The sequence below is a fragment of the Polypterus senegalus genome, chromosome 4, assembly GCF_016835505.1.
Source record: "Polypterus senegalus isolate Bchr_013 chromosome 4, ASM1683550v1, whole genome shotgun sequence".
Classification (NCBI taxonomy): Eukaryota; Metazoa; Chordata; class Cladistia; order Polypteriformes; family Polypteridae; genus Polypterus; species Polypterus senegalus.
In genome coordinates, this window is record NC_053157.1 from 180,113,760 (window position 1) to 180,136,880 (window position 23,121).

The 23,121-nt window shown below is 37.0% G+C and overlaps 1 protein-coding gene across 3 annotated transcripts in view; it reads right to left on the minus strand.

Annotated features, from left to right (window-relative positions):
* abhd18 (abhydrolase domain containing 18) overlaps window positions 1-23,121 on the minus strand; it is a 70,238-nt gene that overhangs the window by 33,541 nt on the left and 13,576 nt on the right. For 2 of the 3 annotated variants that reach the window (XM_039751708.1, XM_039751707.1), the window contains exons 3-5: window positions 20,063-20,147; window positions 10,503-10,603; window positions 2,481-2,559 (exon numbers count right to left, since the gene is read on the minus strand). In XM_039751708.1, coding sequence (XP_039607642.1) covers window positions 2,481-2,559; window positions 10,503-10,603; window positions 20,063-20,147 — 265 coding nt within the window. The remainder of the gene's footprint in view (window positions 1-2,480; window positions 2,560-10,502; window positions 10,604-20,062; window positions 20,148-23,121) is intronic. The other variant, XM_039751709.1, reaches the window with a different exon arrangement.

A 23,121-nucleotide genomic window follows, 5' to 3' on the forward strand; every position in this document is an offset into this window, starting at 1 on the left:
GGGGACTGCCTGTACTATGTTAACTGTATTTTTTAAGAAAATTTTAAATGTCTTCGTGTCCTACTTCACTTTTAGTAAGGAATGTTTGGAACACTAGAATATATAATATTTATAATATTTCTCTCTATTATAAAAGAAAATCGTTCTACAAGATGAGACTTTTTTCCTGCAAAGAGATATGATCTTTTGAAGAGAGACAGAGAGACACTTTCACATCCCACGAGACAGTCAAGTCATGTCACACATACAACCTTTGGAAATAAGTCCCGTGATACACATGCAGAGCAGGTTAGAGATAATGGAAGTAGGAAAATTTGAAACTCTCAAAAAACAGGAGAGTAAAGATCACATTAGCAGAAACAAACGGAAAATATTACTTAGTGAAATATCAGAACAGCAAAAAGATATCGAATAGTGTTTGAGGATATCTTGGGGAGAAGAGAGACAAGGCAGTGAGACAAAAGGTCAGCTGCTCTACAGGCATTTAAACATTTGAAGCACTGCACGAAATGCAGATCACGCTGCACGGCAGCAGCAGCAAGCCATCAGCTGATCAAGCAAAGAGGAGGTAAAAAAAAAACTATTTGTTTCCCATTGTATCACCGTTTAAGAGGGGTGCTGGAGGAGCAGCCATGTCTCCTTAGGGTGCGTTCAGCCCCCCTCTTCACAATGGCCCATAGCGCTGGCAGGTTGGGGGCTGGTTTTAGGCAAGCAAAGTGCAGATCACACAGCAGTAGCAAGCCAGCAGCTGATCAAGAAAAGAGGAGGTGTAAAAAAACTGCATTTGTTTCCCATTGTATCACCACTTAAAAGGGGTTGCGGAGGAGTGGCCGTGTAACCTTGGGGTGCGTTCAGCCCCCCTCTTCACAACGGCATGTAGTGCTGGCTGGGGGGAAGGGGTTGGCGAGCAAAACGAGCAGGGGCCAAAGCTCCCTAGTAATAAAATATATATATGTTGTTGTATTCATCATTGTCTTCTTTGCTTGGTCTTTTGTTGATATCACACTATACAGTCAACCCTCGTTTATCGCGGTTAATCCGTTCCAGACTCTGCCGCGATAAATGAATTTCCGCGAAGTAGAAACCATATGTTTGTATGGTTATTTTTATATATTTTAAGCCCTTATAAACTCTCCCACACTGTTAACATTATTAGAGCCCTCTAGACATGAAATAACACCCTTTAGTCAAACGTTTAAACTGTGCTTCATTACAAGACAGAGATGGCAGTTCTTTCTCACAATTAAAAGAATGCAAACATATCTTATCTTCAAAGGAGCAGCTCGCTAAGAAAAGCAAACAATCAAAAAATCATTACGTACTTTTAAGTATACAGAAGCACCGCGATAAAGCGGCATTTTGTAGAGGAGCGTCCGTATCTTCTAGGCAAACAGCCACTGTGTAAACAGCCCCCTCTGCTCACACCCCCTCCGTCAGGCAGAGAGAGACGGAGAGAAGCAAACAAAACAAGCGCCACGCGGGAAGCATATCTTTTAGCATTGAGGAGTTTTAGTTAATATGTAATACATGCTCTGATTGGGTAGCTTCTAAGCCATCCGCCAATAGCGTCCCTTGTATGAAATCAACTGGGCAATCAAACTGAGGAAGCATGTAACCTAAATTAAAAGACCCACTGTCCAGAAAGCGGCGAACCAGCGAAAAATCCGTGATATATATTTAGATATGCTTACATTTAAAATCCGCGATAGAGTGAAGCCGCGAAAGTCGAAGCGCGATATAGCGAGGGATTACTGTACTGCCTTTAGTATGTGGGAGACACGCAAGTAAAAACTAGTACTTGCTCTCAGTCTTAATATAAGGTGTTTGTATGTTTTATGGTTGTATCAGTTGAGTTTAATGTAAAACTTTAGTTTCTTGTGTGTTCTGGATCAGTTTCAAAAATGTGCAATATAAATGACACTCTATTAGGGCAGAGGTCTTAAAGTCACAGTCTTGTTCTGATACTTCATACATTTGCTGGAAACTAATTATATGGAAAGTTTTCAGTAAAGTGTGTATTAATCTGTTAAAACTATTATTTTTTCTTTATCAATTTTGTAAGTATTCTGTTATTAGTTTTATGATACAAATAGACAATATGATAAAAATAAATGATGAAAACCCAGAGAAAAGCACACTGTATCCTAATAAAAAAAAATTTTGTGAACTGCATATTTAAAAAAAAAACATCATGAGCTGTGTTTAATTAAGGCCACACACAGCTCTTTTTACATTTATGTTAGTGGTATGATAACATTTCCTTCCTGCTTTTGATGGTTTCAAACTGAAGTTAAGAGATGTTTCAACTTTCTGCAAATGACTACTAACAGGCTTACTTGAAATTATATCATGATATTTTCATTACATTCTGGGTGTATCATTAAAGAATGATATAAATTCACTTTGGTTTACAGGAAAGTCTTAAAACATGGTCTCATTGTCCTGATGATAAATTGGTTAACATAGTACACAGGTCTTACATGATCTCCAGTGCCTGCAAGGTGAATGCACACTGCTCTGTGTTTCCTCTTCCATTCTTTGGGTAGGATGAATTGAAACCTTAAACAAATACATACCTTAAATTAGACATACTCTTGAAAACCAGAGTCATTAAAATTTGTACAGAAGTTTTTATAATGGCATTCATAAGTATTAATATTACATATCAGAATTACATTTACATTTAAATTTTGCAATTACAGTCTTATGTTTCAAATATTTTCAACTTTTAACTACATTAAATCTTTGAATGTTAAATAATAATTCTTCATATTTGTTTTTAGTATTTTAATTTTAGTAAGCTTCTATCAGAGTCACCCATAATTTGCTTCTCTGTAAGGTTTTGACACCATGCATTAGATGTACTTGACTACTTTAAAAAAAGACTAGGTCTAATAAAGCTTAAAATATCCTTAAGGTGGTTATTAATGCCAACTTAAAACCAGTTTCTATGATCTTATGAATGATTCTCCTCCAATATTCTGAGCACAATGATGTGATTAATCAGATGTGAGCTTTAATTGTTCAATTTGTAGTGTTTTAAGAGGAAACAAAAAGACGGTGCAATGAATCACTAAAGTACTGTGTTCCACACAGACCCTGGAAAGCAATGGAGGCTTCATATTCATTTTCCCGTTATGTTGAACATGTCCAAGATGTGGTTTTAAGCATCCATCCATTTTTTTAACTGGTTTTGTCCAGTTTGTGCTCACGAAGTAAATGTCACAAGCACCATGCACTGTGCACGCTGGCAGTGTGAATAGCTGTAGCAACTTACATAAGTAAAAGTTGAGGCAAGGTTCAGACGAAGTGGCTATTTGGTTTGCCTACCTTAGCAATGAAATGAGCTGCTCCAATTGTTAAATACCAAAATAAAATGTATTCCGTGCTTCGAAACACAAAGGGCTGTGATTATGCCAGTTAGCAGGACAGGCAAAATGACATACTCATTTGTTATATACGGACATGCAAATGATTGTCATTCGATTGGTTTAATGAAACCAAACTATTATCAATTCATATACTGTAATTCCCAAAATGTGTGAAAACACATATGTCACAAACAGTATTTGAAAGGTACCGTTATTGTTTTTATCGTGGCTCCATAATCCATACTAACCCCTACTTTCTCTGCTGTTCTTTAGCTGGTTTTTTGTGGTGAAGATCTGCACCACCACCACCTGATCAAGCACCATGCAGATGGATTGAAGGCCAGATGTCCACATGACCATCTAACTCTTCCATGTGAAGCTTGAGAACCATGAGGACTGATTTAGATCATTTATGTTAGGTAGAATGCCCAGTGGGGACTGGGCAGTCTCGTGGCCATAGAACCCCTGCAGATTTTGTTTTTTTTCTCCAGCCCTCTGGAGTTTTATTTTTATTTTTTCTATCCTCCTGGCCATCGTAACTGACTTTAATCTTTGTTACTTAGTACTGCCTAACCTTATTTTTATATTTTCATATTTTCTTTCTTCATCTTTTAAAACACTTTGAGCTACAACATTTGTATAGCAACATGCTACATAAATAAATGTTGTTATTGTTGTAGTGCAGTCTACCAGTTAAACTGAAGGTCCAGTTAATATTTTACAACTTCTGGATTAGTGCACAGACCAAGCAATAGCAAAATCTGAAAAGTCATATAATATACTCTGAAAATAGCTAAATAAAGACAATTTTACAGGAGTTCTGAAATAATGGATTAATGTAAAGCTGACAAGTTTGATTTCAGTATCGAAAGATACAGAGTAACATAACATTTCACTGGTATTGAAAACTAAAATTCTGGTATTGTGACATTCATACTGGTAACATAACAACAATCTCCTTGTTTTGTAAAAAACAAAATATTGTTACAAAGCAGTTTACGAAATACATCCACCACACTCGGAAAGTGCCTATGAGAATCTGGCAGCAGAGCACTACATATCCACTGATCTCTGGCACTCAATAAACTATATTATTAACTTCTTTAAGTTATCGTTGACTGCCTTACACCATGCTGTCTCCAGTGGTGTGAAAATTGGGAATTCGAAAAAAATCCAAGGTTCAATGTACAGAAATTTCTCCTCTAATCAGAGGATGGTCTGGCCATGAGTAACATACAGATTGCTTATACATACAGTATTTACATAAGAGACGAGAAAATCATTAGTTAGGATTCCATTCCATCTGTTCTTATTTCTTCTACTCACAGAGTGGTAATGTTATATTATAAAGTAGTTACAGCAAACCGAGTATGAGACTGTAATAATTTACATCAGAAATGCCTTTTGCCTCACTGATCTGCAGTATTTTAAGAAGCTGAGTAAGTTTCCTGTGCCTTTAAAGAAATGCAGTGTAAACAGATTAATGTCCACAGACAATTCCTTTGAATACTACAAGAAAAGTGGCTGAACAGAGATTCACTAACACATGGACAAAGGTTTAATGCAGCACAAAAAATTAAACAAAATAAAATCTTCAATTTTACTCTCACTATAGGGTATGAATGTACTGACATGCTGTAATGTCATATCAAAGTTCCCTGAGCACTGACTTGCTTTCCTGATCCATTCCAATGCAAAAACAATCATGGCAAAAAAAGTCAGAATATAATTTAGATTTTTTTTACTGGTTGTGTTTATGATTAAACAGCATTTTAGATATTGTAATGTGCTCTATAATTTCAATAAAACTTAAAAACACATTCTAAAATCACTATCAGAACTATTAAACTATAGCATGGCTAAGCTGTCAAGTAAAATGATCAATCACAATTGCAATCATGATGGAAAAGTGGACAATTCTATACTACTTACTTCATAGCAATGGGCGTTGAAAAAATTCAGTGGTGGCTGTTGTGACAAGAGGATTGAGTGGGTGTTTTAAAGTGACATTAATGAAATTCTCTTTATATATATATATATATATATATATATATATATATATATATATATATATACTAGCAAAATACCCGCGCTTCACAACGGCGAACTACTGCATTAAAATTTTTATTAAGAAGAAAATTTAACCTTTTTAAGCTGAGGGAAAATATGCCAATAATTATTTGTTAAGGATCTCTTTCTATACCATGTTGTCAGTTCTGCCCTCCGGTTGTAACATGACCAAGCTGTGCGCTGAGCTTACTCTTGAGCATGCAACTTATAGTTGGCCGTGTTAACAGTAATCTTGTCTCAAATCTCACAGCTTGGATTGCTGCTGTCATAATCGTTTGAGTTTCATGGTTTGTTTCAATTACGACAGTATTTGCAGGATTTGTTGTGTTGAAGTAACATTCGGCATCTGCCAAGCGTTGTAAGCAAACAACCAGTTTCATCGATAACTTCACATCCAGCTTTTGAGAGTTTAAACATTCATAAACATCAAAGTGTCCACTACTGAAATCATCACCTGTGAATCTAAGATGTTTAAGAGGCATTGGCGGTTGTTGAAAGGTGTAAAATATTTGGTCATTTCGGTACAATTGAAAGCGACAACCGAACAATTCAGCGGCAGCCATCAACTCACATGCAGAACCATACAGTAGGTGAAGGGCTTAAGCATTTCACTCTTATAGTGCTCCTGTGTGGTATAATTATCTCCTGTACCGTCATCAGTCCACACCTTGAACCTGTCCCAGTCTTTCAATACATAAGACACAATGTTCCTCCATATATATACAGGACAAAAGTTTGGACACACCTCCTCATTCAATGTGTTTTCTTTATTTTCATGACCATTTACTGTACATTGGTAGATTCTCACTGAAGGCATCAAAACTATGAATGAACACATGTGGAGTTATGTACTTAACAAAAAAAGGTGAAATAACTGAAAACATGTTTTATATTCTATTTTCTTCAAAATAGCCACCCTTTGCTCTGATTACTGCTTTGCACACTCTTGGCATTCTCTCGATGAGCTTCAACAGGTAGTCACCTGAAATGGTTTTCACTTCACAGGTGTGCCTTATCAGGGTTATTTAGTGGAATTTCTTACTTTATCAATGGGGTTGGGACCAGCAGTTGTGTTGTGCAGAAGTCAGGTTAGTTGGACGATCATTTATTTTTCAAAAGGACAATGACCCCCAAACACACCTCCAGACTGTGTAAGGGCTATTTGACCAAGAAGGAGAGTGATGGAGTGCTGTAAATGGTCATGAAAATAAAGAAAACACATTGAATGAGGAGGTGTGTCCAAACTTTTGGCCTGTACTGTATATATATACAGTGCTGTGAAAAACTATTTGCCCCCTTCCTGATTTCTTATTCTTTTGCATGTTTGTCACACAAAATGTTTCTGATCATCAAACACATTTAACCATTAGTCAAATATAACACAAGTAAACACAAAATGCAGTTTTTAAATGATGGTTTTTATTATTTAGGGAGAAAAAAATCCAAACGTACATGGCCCTGTGTGAAAAAGTAATTGCCCCCTTAACCTATAACCTAACTGTGGTGTATCACACCTGAGTTCAATTTCCGTAGCCACCCCCAGGCCTGATTACTGCCACACCTGTTTCAATCAAGAAATCACTTAAATAGGAGCTGCCTGACACAGAGAAGTAGACCAAAAGCACCTCAAAAACTAGACATCATGCCAAGATCCAAAGAAATTTAGGAACAAATGAGAACAGAAGTAATTGAGATCTATCAGTCTGGTAAAGGTTATAAAGCCATTTCTAAAGCTTTGGGATTCCAGCGAACCACAGTGAGAGCCATTATCCACAAATGACAAAAACATGGAACAGTGGTGAACCTTCCCAGGAGTGGCCGGCCAACCAAAATTACCCCAAGAGCGCAGAGACAAGTCATCCGAGAGGTCACACAAGACCCCAGGACAATGTCTAAAGAACTGCAGGCCTCACTTGCCTCAATTAAGGTCAGTGTTCACGACTCCACCATAAGAAAGAGACTAGGCAAAAACGGCCTGCATGGCAGATTTCCAAGACGCAAACCACTGTTAAGCAAAAAGAACATTACGGCTCATCTCAATTTTGCTAAGAAACATCTCAATGATTGCCAAGACTTTTGGGAAAATACCTTGTGGACTGATGAGACAAAAGTTGAACTTTTGGAAGGCAAATGTCCGTTACATCTGGCGTAAAAGGAACACAGCATTTCAGAAAAAGAACATCATACCAACAGTAAAATATGGTGGTGGTAGTGTGATGGTCTGGGGTTGTTTTGCTGCTTCAGGACCTGGAAGGCTTGCTGTGATAGATGGAACCATGAATTCTACTGTCTACCAAAAAATCCTGAAGTAGAATGTCTGGCTATCTGTTCGTCAACTCAAGTTGAAGCGATCTTGGGTGCTGCAACAGGACAATGACCCAAAACACACCAGCAAATCCACCTCTGAATGGCTGAAGAAAAACAAAATGAAGACTTTGGAGTGGCCTAGTCAAAGTCCTGACCTGAATCCAATTGAGATGCTATGGCATGACCTTAAAAAGGTGGTTCATGCTAGAAAACCCTCAAATAAAGCTGAATTACAACAATTCTGCAAAGATGAGTGGGCCAAAATTCCTCCAGAGAGCTTGATTGCAGTTATTGCTGCTAAGGGTGGCCCAACCAGTTATTAGGTTCAGGGGGCAATTACTTTTCACACAGGGCCTTGTAGGTTTGGATTTTTTTCTCCCTAAATAATAAAAACCATCATTTAAAAATGGCATTTTGTGTTTACTTGTGTAATATTTGACTAATGGTTAAATGTGTTTGATGATCAGAAACATTTTGTGTGACAAACATGCAAAAGAATAAGAAATCAGGAAGGGGGCAAATAGTTTTTCACACCACTGTGTGTGTGTGTGTGTATATATATATATATATATATATATATTATATATATATATATATATATATATATATATATATATATATATATATATATATATATATATATATAGTGGAATATGGCCATCCAATACGCCCAGGCTGCCAGGTGGAGCCCTCCTTGCAGCATGGAGGTGCCCCGAATGCCAGCAGGAAATTATGGACCATGGAGTTTTTATCCATAGCCCTGCTGGATACCATGGGGGCCACTAGAAGGCGCTGTAGGGAGGAACACCTAAGGTTTTCCCTACAACCCGGAAGTGCGTCCGAAGTCACATGGACAAATGGAATGACGTGCTTCCGGGTTGAACAAGAGGAGTTTTTATCTGACTCGGAAGTGATAGGAAGTCACATGGACTGTGGGTTCAGAAGCACTTCTGGGTCAAGGACTATGAAAGGTCGAAATCCCAGACGTCGAGCTGAGCTGGGTGGAAGGGTGGCAAAGCGTCTGGGAGTGGTGGAGGATTATTGCTTATTGTATTGTGGAGAATTGTATGAGTATTGTGGAGAGGAGGGTGCTTTGTGCACAGTTTATTAATAAAAAGTCAACTTATTGGACTTTTACCTGGTGTCTGACGTATTGTCTGAGGGTTCAAGAGGACGATAGCGCCCCTATCTGTCACTATATATATACGCTATACTACTGTATAACTGCATATTTAATATATTTAGGATGTTATTTTTGAGCACATTTTTGTCTCTGAATAGCAGAGTTACTTGACAATGTTTCGCGTTCAGAAGGAATAATGATGCAATGGTAGATTATGAACTGTGCTTCCTACACTTCCCCATCATGCTCACAATAGCATGCAGTTTTTTTTTATATAGATATTTGAGGAAAATCCTTATGTAAACTGAGCTCAGAGACAGAGCTTGTTAAGCTCTGAGTAGACTACGTTAACTTTATTTGTTAGTGTTTTCTATAATCCTTATGGTGAATTTTAATATAATACATTAACATTTGTTATTACATAGCCTTTGCGGGAGGGACACTTTTGGTTACTCATTTACAGCTGGGGTATGGGGTTTTGGTAGTTTATGATGGGGACAAATTTGGGGAGTAAAACTGGAGTAAAAGCAGTCTTTATTATTATTCTGTTGAGTTGTTGTTACAGTATATTTTTAAGACTATTTCAATGTTTTACACTTCTCATCTCACCTCACTTTACTGTTATAATTCACTTCTTCATTTTTAAATTTACAATCACACTATTTTCAGAGTTTTGTTTTTCTCTCAACAGTTTGGCTGAACAGTGAAATATCTACAATTATTTTGGAGGATTCAACATTTCTTTTTATGTATCTTCTATTAATATCCTCATATACTTCCGAAATGCAAAAGTATAGAACATATATGACTGAAACTTCTTATACAGGAACACAAGAAGCTTTTTCACCCACTAATTAATTCAAATTAAATCATACAGATAATTTGTATATTGCAAATCTATATATTGTTTATTGCAATTTATTAGCAAGTATAAACATCTTTTTATTTTTAATAGCAGAGTTTCTTAGGGTTTCTCCAGATGAAAGTACAGGACAATATCCTTGACTACCATTAAGCAGCCTATGTCTCAGATTATAAAAATGATATGCAAAAATCAAATGTAATTTATTTTTAAAATGTTAATTGAATTTGACAAAAAAGTTAAAGCAAAAATATACTTAATGTTAACAGAAGTAGTATGATATCCAAAGCACCATTTGGTTGCTTTACCATAACATTCAACACAGATTAGGTGATTAGGTTCAGCTACTTCCATAAAATTAACTGAGCACAGCACAAAAGAAAAATTGGTAGTGAGAACATGCATATGAACTCATCACCCTGGATCTGTTTGGGCAGCAGCAATAAGCATTGTGCCACCTTGCAATACAGGTTTTGTTTTGAATCAGATGAATAAAGAAAGAAAGCTTACAATGCTTAATGGATTATAAATATTCCTGAATTATGATTAAACATGATTCACTTGTACAAAGCAAGACAAAACAAACAGAAATGAAGACTTTTTATTCTCCCCATATTGTATTTGTAACATACCAAGATGAAACTTCATAAAAATATATTACTTCCAACTATAAATAAAATACTCATCCAAATATGGCTGATTTAAAATTGAGAAAGATACCATGAACAAAAAATAAAACAAAAACATAAAAAATTAACACGGATACTACCTGGCTTTTACAGATTCTGTAGGCAAGACTCCCGGAAGATAATGTTCTAAAGGAGAAATGAAGTGACCATCCAGAATTTTACAGTCACTCTGTTCTTCTACCTTCAATAAAAAATGTACATATTTACAGAAAAGATTGTTATTTAATTATGTTACTCATTTATTTACAATAATTACAGTAATACTTCAGGGTTAATTGTAAAGTAAAAACCTATTATGTTCTATGGTTTAAATTCAGAGTACATTAAGACATTAAACTGTAAATTTCAATAAAAAGGGAAAAACGGAGGTGTCCTAAAACATTTTATTATCATCAGCATATAAGTCTTTATTACTGCACATATGCAATGAAATTGGATGCCAACCTATCACTGCAAAACATAAAGTGATTATAAAAGCTATAAAGATATACAAAACATGCCACACTTTGACATTTTTCACATTCTGCTGGTGTTATGTTAGCAGCAACTTCCTTACTGCAACTCAAACATTCAGACTTGCAGGTTGAAGTATTCGTTTCACAGCTGAAACTGAGACTTACTTATTGCAACTAGCCATTGTTCTGTGAGGCACCTATCACACAATCTGTTGACTCCCATAAACATTTCTGCCGATTCTGGCTTTGGGTCTGCCAAACCTGTTCCTATCAGAGTTTTCACCTATTTCCAAGTTCCTTTTAATGGTATATAAAACCTTACTCACTGACACCTTAACTTTCTTTCCTTGAAATATCTCTGTGTTTTTCATGCCATTCTGACAGGAGTATACAGTGCAGCATTGTCCAAATAATACTTCAGAGGGTGTAGCAACAGTTTGTTCCAGTTGGGCTTGTAGACGACCCCCAAAATTCATGGGGGCTACGTTCCTATAGCACCCGTGAACTGTAAAAAAGTGAGGATTTTGGATGTGGTAAAAAAAAATGCCTATTTTTATAGTTTAAACCCTAAATATGCCCCCAAAACACTTCAATTTCATTTCAAACTCAACTTAATACATTACCCTAAAAAAAAAAAGAATGTAAAGGTAAACCCGTTACTGTACAGTACTGTACTGCTATGTCTCCTGCAGTGCTAGAATGTAAAATACCGATGTTACCCCTATATGTACTGTAATTTATGCAAGCACGTTTTCTTTGGTATAAGTAGGGTAAATACATAATAATTTAATAAAATTACAGTAAAATGTACAGGTACCAATAATGAATGATATTGATTGAAGATTATGATGATGAGGACGATGAATTAGCTGTGCAGTACGATGAAGGTATGTAATGAAGATAATGACTGCACAGCAAAGCAGAGGATTTAAAGCTTCTCAGGAGGCTACTGCAGCATACCTTTTTAGTTCCGGGAGCAAATACAGTAGTTCAACCTTCGCCTGCAATGTCTTAAACTTTTTCTGGTGCTTAGGTTCATTGCCAGAAGCCTTAGAAGGTGCAGGGAGTTTAGGTGGTATCTTAGGGCTTTAAGAAGAACGAAACGAAAAACACGGGAACGCTCAGCAAAACACTTGAGATAGCTACACGCGATAAAGTGTTATGATACAGTAATGCTGTGCTGCATCTGACGAAGATGTGTCACAGAGCAGCAGCCAATCAGCAGCAAGGAGAAATGAATAACGCTCTCGGATTGACATCACAAGCCGCCTTTTCCTCTATGGTTGCTTTATCTTCTCTCTATAGTACAATATTGCCACGAAAAAAGCCATAAAAAATTGTGGAGGATATGTGCGGTTTCTGCTAACTAGGTTCTAAGGAAAAATCTGCAAACGACTTTGCGGGGGTCTACTGTATTCAACAAAAGATGGGGGCATCTGTAAGAATTGTTTGCATCAACTTTCAAGACTTAATCAACTTCCATTGCTAAAGAAAAGCTGCAAGTTACTAACCCATTAATTGTTCCCTGAAAAGGGCCTTTTTTGTATAACTCTGAAAATTACATTAGTTTACTGACATTATTTTGTCTAAAACTGTTGACTGGTAGTATACATATGAACTGGTCACACTACACTGTACTTGTACTTTGTGAAGAGCACTATATAAAAATAAAATGAATTGAATTTCAGTCACATCTCAAACTCACTATTTTTACTTCCTCTAGCAGTCTCCGTAGTACATGAAGCTTCAATTGCCTTCAAAGGTTATGTCTCCTGGGCAGGACTGAGACTGCTTAATTAGTTAAAGGGATGGTACACTCTCACATGTTCCTACCAGGAATCATTATTCCTCTAGCAGCCAAGTGGTCTTAGTAACTAACCTCTTGCTTTTCTCCCTAATATGTCTCTCCCTAAGCAGAGGATCATGCGCCTGGTCACTGACTGGAATGCCTGCCCAGTACAATTCTGCAGGATCACTGCATACTTTAATCCAGGAAGCAAACTCCTCTCTCTCTCACACACACACACACACACACACACACACACACACACACACACACACACAGGTACCTCTGCTTTTTGCCCTTCCAGGGTATCCAGAACATACACATGGTGTACTATCCCCAAGAACCCACTGCAACCCCATACTAACATATGCTAAACTTTCTTTCAATGGTCTGTTGCTCTGCTGTCATGGTTTCCTGTGACAATTTAGCATTTCCTTGACTAATGTGGTGGTGCTCAAGACCCTTAGGACCTCTTACTACCCCGGTATGAATACTGTTTGGCATATTTGAAAAATAGAGTACAGTAAATTAAAAAACCTTCAACAAAAAAGCACTTCTGAAAGGTATCACTGTAACTCCCATTATTATAAATGTGTCTACTATTAAATAAACCCAAGTATTATGACAATAAATTACAAACAAACACAAGGATATTACGTTATTATACATAACTCAATCACACAATGATCACATTTTATATACTTTCCTCAACAGGCTAATTTTTTGACAATTTCATGTTTACACTATGTGCAGAGTACACATTACTTAAAACAGGAAAATATTCACTATAATAATCAAAAACCAGCTAACAAAGTGTCTGTGGTCTGAGCATACTGTCATAAATAAAAGTCTTAATCCTGAATGGAACACATAATCCTTCCCTTGATACAACACTCAGCTCTGACTGAATATGATGGTTATACATTGTTTAGCAGCATTTTGTTGAGCTAGACAATTTAGCTTTGTTCACCATAAACAGACCAATCTTTTGATTTTTTTTGATTTGACAGATCTGCTGTTCAAACCTTGACAAAATTACTTTTCGGTTTATTGCTTTTTCTGAAAGCCAATATAGTTATCTGAATAAGGAAAAAAGAATCAAAAGTCTGTGTTGATTACAATTATGTGTTTCTGAGGCCTAAATAGAGCTAAGCCAAAGACTTAATTTAAAATTTTGGCCAATTTCAAGGGTCTACTTTGACCATACAAGGTCATTTGGACCAAATGTTTTAATGTCGCCACATACTATACCAATTAATGTATCAGAGTGCAAAGTCTGAGCCTTCTCGACAAATCCCACCCCCATCCCCACTTCAGTAAACTGTCAGTGTCTTGGAAAGTGTTGATCTTATACGAAAAAAAAATTTACAAGGTGTCTCCTGACTAACATGGATACACCTGGTAATCTTGCCAGAACTGTTTGAATCTGAAGTGCGTGGGCCACTTGTTGATTTGAAATGGTATAACCCTTCAGCTTTTTATTCAAACAGGAATAAATACTTTTGTTGATGAGTGAGTGAATGAGTCATTACATCTATATGCTGTGTGTATATAATATACTGTATACAGTAATCCCTCGCTATATCGCGCTTTGACTTTCGCGGTTTCACTCTATCGCAGATTTTAAATGTAAGCATATCTAAATATATATCACAGATTTTTAAGCTGGTTCAGGATTTCTGCAGACAGTGGGTCTTTTAATTTATGCTACGCTTCCTCAGTTTGTTTGCCCTGTTGATTTCATACAAGGAACGCTATTGCCGGATGGCTTAGAAGCTACCCAATCAGAGCATGTATTACATATTAACTAAAACTCCTCAATGCTATAAGATATGCATCCCGTGCGGAGCTTGATTGTTTGATTGTTTGCTTGTCTCTGCCTCTCTCTCACCCTCTCTGACATTCTCTGCGCCTGATGGAGGGGCCGTTTGCACAGAGGCTGTTTGCTTAAAAGATACTGACGCTCCTCTAAAAAAATGCCGCTTTATTGCGGTGCTCGGCATATTTAAAAGCACAAAAGCACACGTATTGATTTTTGATTGTTGCTTTAATCTCGCTCTCTCTCTCTGGCGTTCTCTGCCTGGCCGGAGGAGATGTGAGCAGAGGGCTGTTGCACAGAGGCTGTTTGCTTAGAAGATACTAACGCTCCTCTAAAAAATGCCGCGGCAAACTTAAAAGCACAAGTATTGATTTTTTGACTGTTTGCTTTTCTTTGCGAGCGCGCTCTCTCTCTCTCTCTCTCTGAAATTCTCTGCTCCTGAAGAGAAGAAGATCTATTTGCATTCGTTTAATTGTGAGAAAGAACTGTCATCTCTGTCTTGTCATGGAGGACAGTTTAAACTTTTGACTAAAGGGTGTTATTTCATGTCTAGAGGGCTCTAATAATGTTAACAGTGTGGGAGAGTTTATAAGGGCTTAAAATATATAAAAATAACTACACAAACATATGGTTTCTACTTCGCGGATTTTCGTCTATCGCGGGGGGTTCTGGAACACAACCCCCGCGATCGAGGAGTGATTACTGTATACACAAAGTACAATGAAACTCTTATATGCTGTGGCAGGTGACCAGGGACTTTGCCCCACTGGGATGCCCAGATCAGGGAAGGGGGCAATATTTTCCCTGGACACAAAAGGGCAGCCCCCCTGATTTCCATCCAGGGCCACGACTACGGAGCTGGGAAGCGCAACCTCGTGTGGGTCCGTGGTCCAACCAAGGGGCTGCCTGGATGGTTCCTGACCCCTGGAGGACAGCACTTCCACCACACCAGGAAGTGCTGCCGCTCCAGGAACTGTGTATGCCCGGAGTGCTTTTGGGTGCAAGGTCAGCACTTCCACCACACCAGGAAGTGCTGCCGGAAGACCAACATCAGCACATGGAGCACATCCGGGGCATGATAAAAGGGGCCGCCTCACTCCCTTCGAAGAGCCGGAGTCGGGTGGAGAAAGACGGACCTTGCAAAGGAGGAGTGGAGGCGGCTCAAGAGAGAGGAAAAGGACTAAGAAAATGTGAGTGTGGGGAACCACGCTGTAAATAGTGGAATAAATAAACCCGTGTGTTTTGGACATTGGTGTCGTGTCTGTCTGTGGCCGGGCTGTCTATTACAATGCACACTTCACTAACATGCACCACGTTGCCACCCAACATGAATCTTGTTCCATAGAGTTATGTGAAATGAGAGCGTAGGAGAGTAGCAGGCAAAAAGTGCACACTGTTCAGCAAAGTTATTATAGTTAACGAAAACTAAAATCAAAACTGAAACTATTATTAAAAAAATGTTTTCGTAAACTGAAATAAAATAATTAACTAAACCGAACTGAAAAACTAAAACTAAACTAAACTATTAAAGTACCTGGAAAGACTAACTGAAATGAAATAATAATTTACTATAATATTTTTAGTTTTCATTTTTGAATGAATATTCTTGCCATTAGTCTTTAACCCTTGTAAATTTTAACTCTAAAACAGAAAGTCCTTCATCATGACCCGCCCACACATATTCATCCAGTGAATGGCGGCTAGTGAAGGAGGGCAGCTGTTCACACAGCATTTGCTGTGACAGAGCAAGCTTAATGCGGATGTGTAAAGTATGTGAAATAGAAAGTGATTTACGTGCCGCCTTTCTTTGCGCTTGTTGTGTATCAAAGATGTAATTAAAACAGCTGAAATCGGAATGTGCTGGTCAACAAAATGTTTACCATATGGACAGAAAAATCATGAGTGAGTAACTTTTCAGTTTATTTCTCAGGTACGAAATATTGAGAAAGTATAGTAATCATGAAAAAATTCAACCTCAATATTTTGATGAATCTTGACGTTATAGACCTCCCAGAATCCAAAAATACAGTTTTTTGGAATTGTGTGTGTGTGTGTAAACACGATAACTCAAAAACACAACTAAATTGATGGATGAAATTCGGCATGTGGTTGTTACACCACAACTGTAGGTCTGTATTAACTTTTGGGCGAAATCCATCACCTGGAAGTGGTACTTTACCTGAACATATACTCAATTTTTTTTTTTATTATTCATGCAGCTGCAGAGTCCGATTTATTCAAATTTACTTTTATAATAATTGTTCAATATATTATTAATTTGATTTGTTGTTGATGGTTCCTTAATGTACATAATATAAAAATATAATTATTATCTTGCTTTTTACTCCTCAAATATCCATCTCCATATCTGAGTATACAAGAAAGTCTAGGAGGGGACCACTCCTGGTTTTTGAAAATAAATTGTCACTGATCGAGAGACTGACATCATACAAGATCAGCATATTGTTGCTGACCAATCACTTTTGCTTTAAAAATATCGTTTAACAATGAAGCGATATAAACAACGATAGGTAGGTGAAGAGAGTCTGCCAAGTGATGAAAAACTAAACATACTAATGAGTTTTTGTATTTATTCTATATTTATTAATTTATCTTTTTAGTTCATATTCACAACTTAAAATACCTGATATTGTGAAAGTAGTCCATTAGCAGAATTATATTTTAAAATATTTGTCTCCCTTTTTTCAAAGTTTTTCTCCCACTCTCAAAATATATACTTGGAATTTCATATTCTTGTCCTTAACATCAGCCTTATCATACATATTACATACCATGGATTTTTCCTGCCTTACATCCAAACCTGCTGCGGCAGGCTACAGGTTTCCTGCAATCCTGCTCTGGATAAACAGGTTTAGATAATGTATATATTGTTCTTAATCTCAGATGCTGTCTCTGTCATTTTTATACCTGTCCGTGCTCCTATTACCTGCTCTTGCTCTGCTCATTATGAGTTTACTGTCCTTTATGTTGGGCTATTCAAGTCTCACAGCCCCTGACATTGACACTACATACTTGTTTTTCTTTGTTTACCTCAATACAGTTAGGTGGGGCCTATACACTGATTCAAGTCTAAAAGCCCTGTTCTTCCTAAACCCCCCTGATTTTCATGAGAAAATATTTTAAAAATTATAAAATTGTGTAAAATTATTCAATATCAAATGTTGATTATGCTTGTTCTTATCAGACTAAAACAAAACCAGATAGTAAACCATGTAGTGTAGTAAACTTCCACTAACATTAAACTCGTATCCAAATCTGTTAAGTGAACAGTTCTATCTGATTGTGACACAAAATTAAACTCCGCAGGAGCTCCATGCCATCTATCCATTATCCAACCCACTATATCCTAACACAGGGTCATGGGGGTCCGCTGGAGCCAATCCTAGCCAACACAGGGCGCAAGGTAGGAAACAAACCCCAGGCAGGGCGCCAGCCCACCACAGGGAGCTCCATGCCATAATTACTAACATTGAAACTGAAACTAATAGATATAAAAATAAAATAGAAATGTCTTTCATGAAAAAAAAAACTAAACTAAAATTAAAAATACACGATGAAGGAAAACTAAAACTAAACTGAATTTCTAAGTAAGGTCAGAAAAAATATAGAAATAAAAACTAATATAAAAAGGCAAAACTATAATAACCTTGCTGTTGAGGAAAAATTCATCATATGATATCAGAGCACATCTGTCACTAAACCCACTGTGTCTGTATGTGATTCTGTTTGTTTGGAAGCATTGGCTGCAAAAAAATATATATAAATAAAATAAAAATAGCACTAGGAAATAATAAAATTTCAGGAACCATGTGCGCTAATGCATGAATCATAGCAGATGTGCACTCTCAAATCTTTGGTGTTGAGCAGCTTTTATTACAAAGCATGACAGAATATAACTGTTTCTATAGAAGTTTGGCAAATTGGGGTACGCCTATGGACAATGTCAAAACTACACACATGACAAGCAAATTGGAAATATATCTTTACCTTAAGAAAACAGTACCAAGAATCTGTGATAAAATGTGTTACTTCCAGTTTAGTTTGTTGTCAGAAGCATGCTTCAGAAACAAAGGTAGGCTTGTTTTATTTAGCTGAAACCTTTGCTGCTTTAAAGTGGACACATTTGGTAAGTTTTAAGGGTTTTTTTTTTTAACAATTTTTGACCCCGGCTCCATCACTTTCATATTAAAACACAGTAACAGGCTAGGTATTATTTACCGTACATAAAAAATGCTTAATTTTAGATCAGAATTTTATGTAGTAAATCAATATATTACACATCTGTGAAGAAAATAAATTTAAACTTTAATGTATTATTTGTGGGACATATGTAAAATTACAAAAACACATTTATATATGGAAAAACTATATATTCTACTGACCATAACAAAAGAGGAATAAAACTGATTTTATTATGTTAGGGCAGCATATTAATTTAACTTTTACATTCTGTTCCCAAATTACATTGTTTATTTGGAAAATACTGTAGATAAAGGGATTTGTATGACTACTTAATTAGTATAGCAGCAGTTCAAGGCTATAACAAACAGCACAAAGTGGTAGCTCAAAATGTGCTACCACTGATTGCACAGTAGAAACAAGTATTATATCTTTATTTGCTTAATATGTAAAACCACATTTGCAGCACATTCCAAGGTGATAGACTTGTGGGGCTTTACAGACTAGATGCATGAATTGATATTAAAATAAGTGTGCAAAAAGTATTGAACACAGTAAAACACCAAAAATTAGTCTTACAAAACACTAATAATATTTGCTTAAGTCAAACAAGAAAAATAAAAAAGGCAAAGGTACGGTGAGGTTTGAACACTCCAATTATGGCAAAAATACCTACTGCTAAAATTATTTTTAGAGAACTTTTAAATTCATTTCAATTTTGTTAATTGAAACTATTTTTTAATGTAGATATGATTAACCATACTAGTTTAAAACAACTACCTGCATATAAACAATGATGAACTGTATCTATTTCTTATGACCCCAATCTGTTACATTTAATGTTATTCATTCTGCTCCATACTGAAAAAAGCATAGAATGAAAATTAGAAATATCATAACATATCATTATGGATAAGATTGTATCCAAGTGGTTAGGATGGAAGAGCAAAGATAGAGCCACTACACATGTGCAGTTTGCAAAATCTCCATTTGTTACACTTGTCTACAATTTGTTACATTTGCTCTCCAGGTTTCTTCCTATATCTCAAAGAAGTGTGTTAGGTGATCTTTCAACTTAGAACCAACCCAGTATGAGCCAGTGTGATTGTGTGTTAATGTACCCTCTGATGGACTGATGCAGGTACTGCCTCTAGCTCTCTGTAAATTTGATGTGGATTTGAAAGTGAATCAATGGCTGGGCAGAGAAATACAAGTCAAAATGTTTTTGCAAATTATTTATATCACCTTCTTAGCATTTCTTTCCACTTTTTTGTGTTTTCTTTATTTTGTGTTTTCATTTCTTGTTTGTATTTTGCTTTCTTGTGTTTTGATCTTTTGACTCACCATACTCTTGTAAAATTAGGACATTTAATCAAATACCTTGTCAATGAACACAGGATAATCTTTAGGAACCAAGTTTTTGCAGGTGTCTCTATTTCCAATAACTTTTCTAAACTGAAATATCCTGTAATTAAAAGAAAAATACACAGGAATATATGAGGCTTTGACACATCCACACAACAAAGCATCACTAAACTATAAGTAGGTTGTTAAATGTAAAGTAGTAAATAGCACCATGGCAATTTATAATACTCTAATCTGTTTATCTGTTAACCAGCAATTGTAGTATTTACAACCAAAAGCATTTAAACATAATTATCTATTGAGTAAAATTCATTATATATAGTAAACGTCAAATTGAGTGAAATAATCTGCATCCATTGAATCAACAAACCCTGTTCTCACTATTGAGAAAGTGAAAAGGAATTTTAAAAATATATCATATAATTTCTGCACTGGCAATATCATTTTTGACCAGGAACATCAAACATAATAAAACATGTACACCTAATTACTACAAAAGCTATACAATACAAGGTACACAGGTCCTTTGTGAAATTATACAGCACTATAGCACGGCATATTCTATAGCTAGAAATCCACAAAGAGGAAAAAATAAATCACATATCTTAAAACAGTCTTTTATTCCTGAACTTTCAGCACCTAACAGATATTATCATCAGAGGAAAATGATTAGACATACAAGAATCAAAGGCAATATATAGAAAATGAGGAAGGGGTGTTAGGTGGGTATAAGAGGGTGTTGATTAGTAAGGTGTGGTTCGGACGGTATTGGTCTTAAACTCTTTTTTATTATTAGTTGTTTTTTAAGCTTGCATATCCTGGGTTCATGTCCAAGTGTCTATTAATGGCATTTTCATTTGATAGCCATGATTCAGCCAGCTCTATGGCATTTTTAGTATTTGCACTGAATCTTACTTGCACTGTGGCCCAGTTAAACTTGTGTTCAATTGAATCGGTATGTGCATATATATGAGACTGTAGGTCCATAGGTCCTTCCATTTTGATGTTCCTATAGATGTGTTACAGATGTTTTAGACATTTGTCCCACATATACAGCTGGGCATGCACTGTATGGTATACTGTATACTGTGTTTTGTGTATCTGCCTCACATTTCCTACTCTTGGCCTTAAAAAGAACTGTTGTGTATAAAAGAACTGCAAACTGTACATACACACACACACACCCACCCACACACACAGTAGAATTACTGTAAAGCAAGAACATTTAAAAGAAAGTAAACCTCTGACTTGGCTGCCACATTAAGGGTATATGCAGGCGTAATGCTGTTGGTATAAACGAGCCCCAACAGAATTTCTTGACACACTTCTGCTGAATAATTCATTGATTAAAACTACAGTGGAACCTCGGTTCACGACCATAATTTGTTCCAAAACTCTGGTCGCAACCCGATTTGGTCGTGACCTGAACTAATTTCCCCCATAGGATTGTATGTAAATACAATTAATCCGTTCCAGACCGTACGAACTGTATGTAAATATATTTTCTTTAAAGATTTTTAAGCACAAAAATAGTTAATTATACTATATAATGCACAGTGTAATAGTAAACTAATGTAATAACACTGAGGCAAACACCCATGCTTTCTGCTCAGCTGCACGCGCGGGCTCTCTCTCAGCAGCACGAGCCTGCGCTCTCTCTCTCTCTCTCTCTCTCTCTCTCAGCAGCACACGAGCCTGCGCTCTCTCTCTCTCAGCAGCACACGAGCCTGCGCTCTCTCTCTCTCAGCAGCACACGAGCCTGCGCTCTCTCTCTCTCAGCAGCACACGAGCCTGCGCTCTCTCTCTCTCTCAGCAGCACACGAGCCTGCGCTCTCTCTCTCTCTCAGCAGCACACGAGCCTGCGCTCTCTCTCTCTCTCAGCAGCACACGAGCCTGCGCTCTCTCTCTCTCTCAGCAGCACACGAGCCTGCGCTCTCGCTCTCTCTCAGCAGCACACGAGCCTGCGCTCTCTCTCTCTCAGCAGCAAACCCGAGCCTGCGCTCTCTCTCTCTCTCTCTTAGCAGCAAACCCGAGCCGGCGCTCTCTCTCTCTCTTAGCAGCAAACCCGAGCCTGTGCGCTCTCTGTCCTGCACCGGCTTTATTTATTTATTAAAACTGCCCTTTTTGACGGGAGCTGTGGACCCGCTATACCATAGGAGGAAGCTGGTTTGAGAGGAGGTTACAGTTTTGAGGGAGAGTCCCTCTGCGTGATGCATTGTTCATAAAGGCACTCAGTTTTGTTTAAACTCTCTCCTTTGCTGCTACCTCCAGGGGGTCCCAAAGTACATCCTATAACTGAGTTTGCCCTTTTAATTAACCTGTTGATTTGGTGGGCCTCTCTTGAAGTAATGTTTCCAGTCCAGCACTGGCCATCAGAGTTATTGAAGATGTGAAGAATTTCACTTCCCACATTAAAGGAAGAAAGTCTCCTAAGGAAAAACAGCCTGCTGTGCCATTTCTTATATTGTTCCTCTGTGTTACAAGACCAGTCCAACCTGTTAGTACTCTTACTTGTAAGAGTGTTCCAACTCAACATTATTTCTTCATCAATAACAATTTATTGCTCACTGTCAAATCTTTTAAGTACGATGCAATTGTTATCTCTGATCATGGAGCTTGAATCACTAAGCCCTATGGCCTTCATAGCTGGCATCTAATCCCAGCCCCCCACAAACCGTTCATAGCAGATGTGAATTTTATAAAGTTGATCTCCAAACAAATTGATTCTTTTTTTAGAGACCTCTGATGTTTCTGTAAGAATATTTTGGGAAACTCTTAAGGTGTTTTTAAAAGGACAGATTATTTCACATCTTTTTCATAAAAATAAATTGAAGACCAAGAAGGAGTCATCTTTATATCACCACATCATTATTACGAATAACAAGAGAAGGCTAATAAGATATTAAAAAATCTAAAAGCAGAAGTTTACAAAGCAATAATCGAAATTACCAATGCAGCTAGAGATCATTCATCATAAAAACATAACTCACACATTTTAGGGTGTTCTATAAGTTGTGAGGTTTCTAAACTCTTTTGGGACTCACCCCAACATGACAACATGCTGAAGAGTGTCC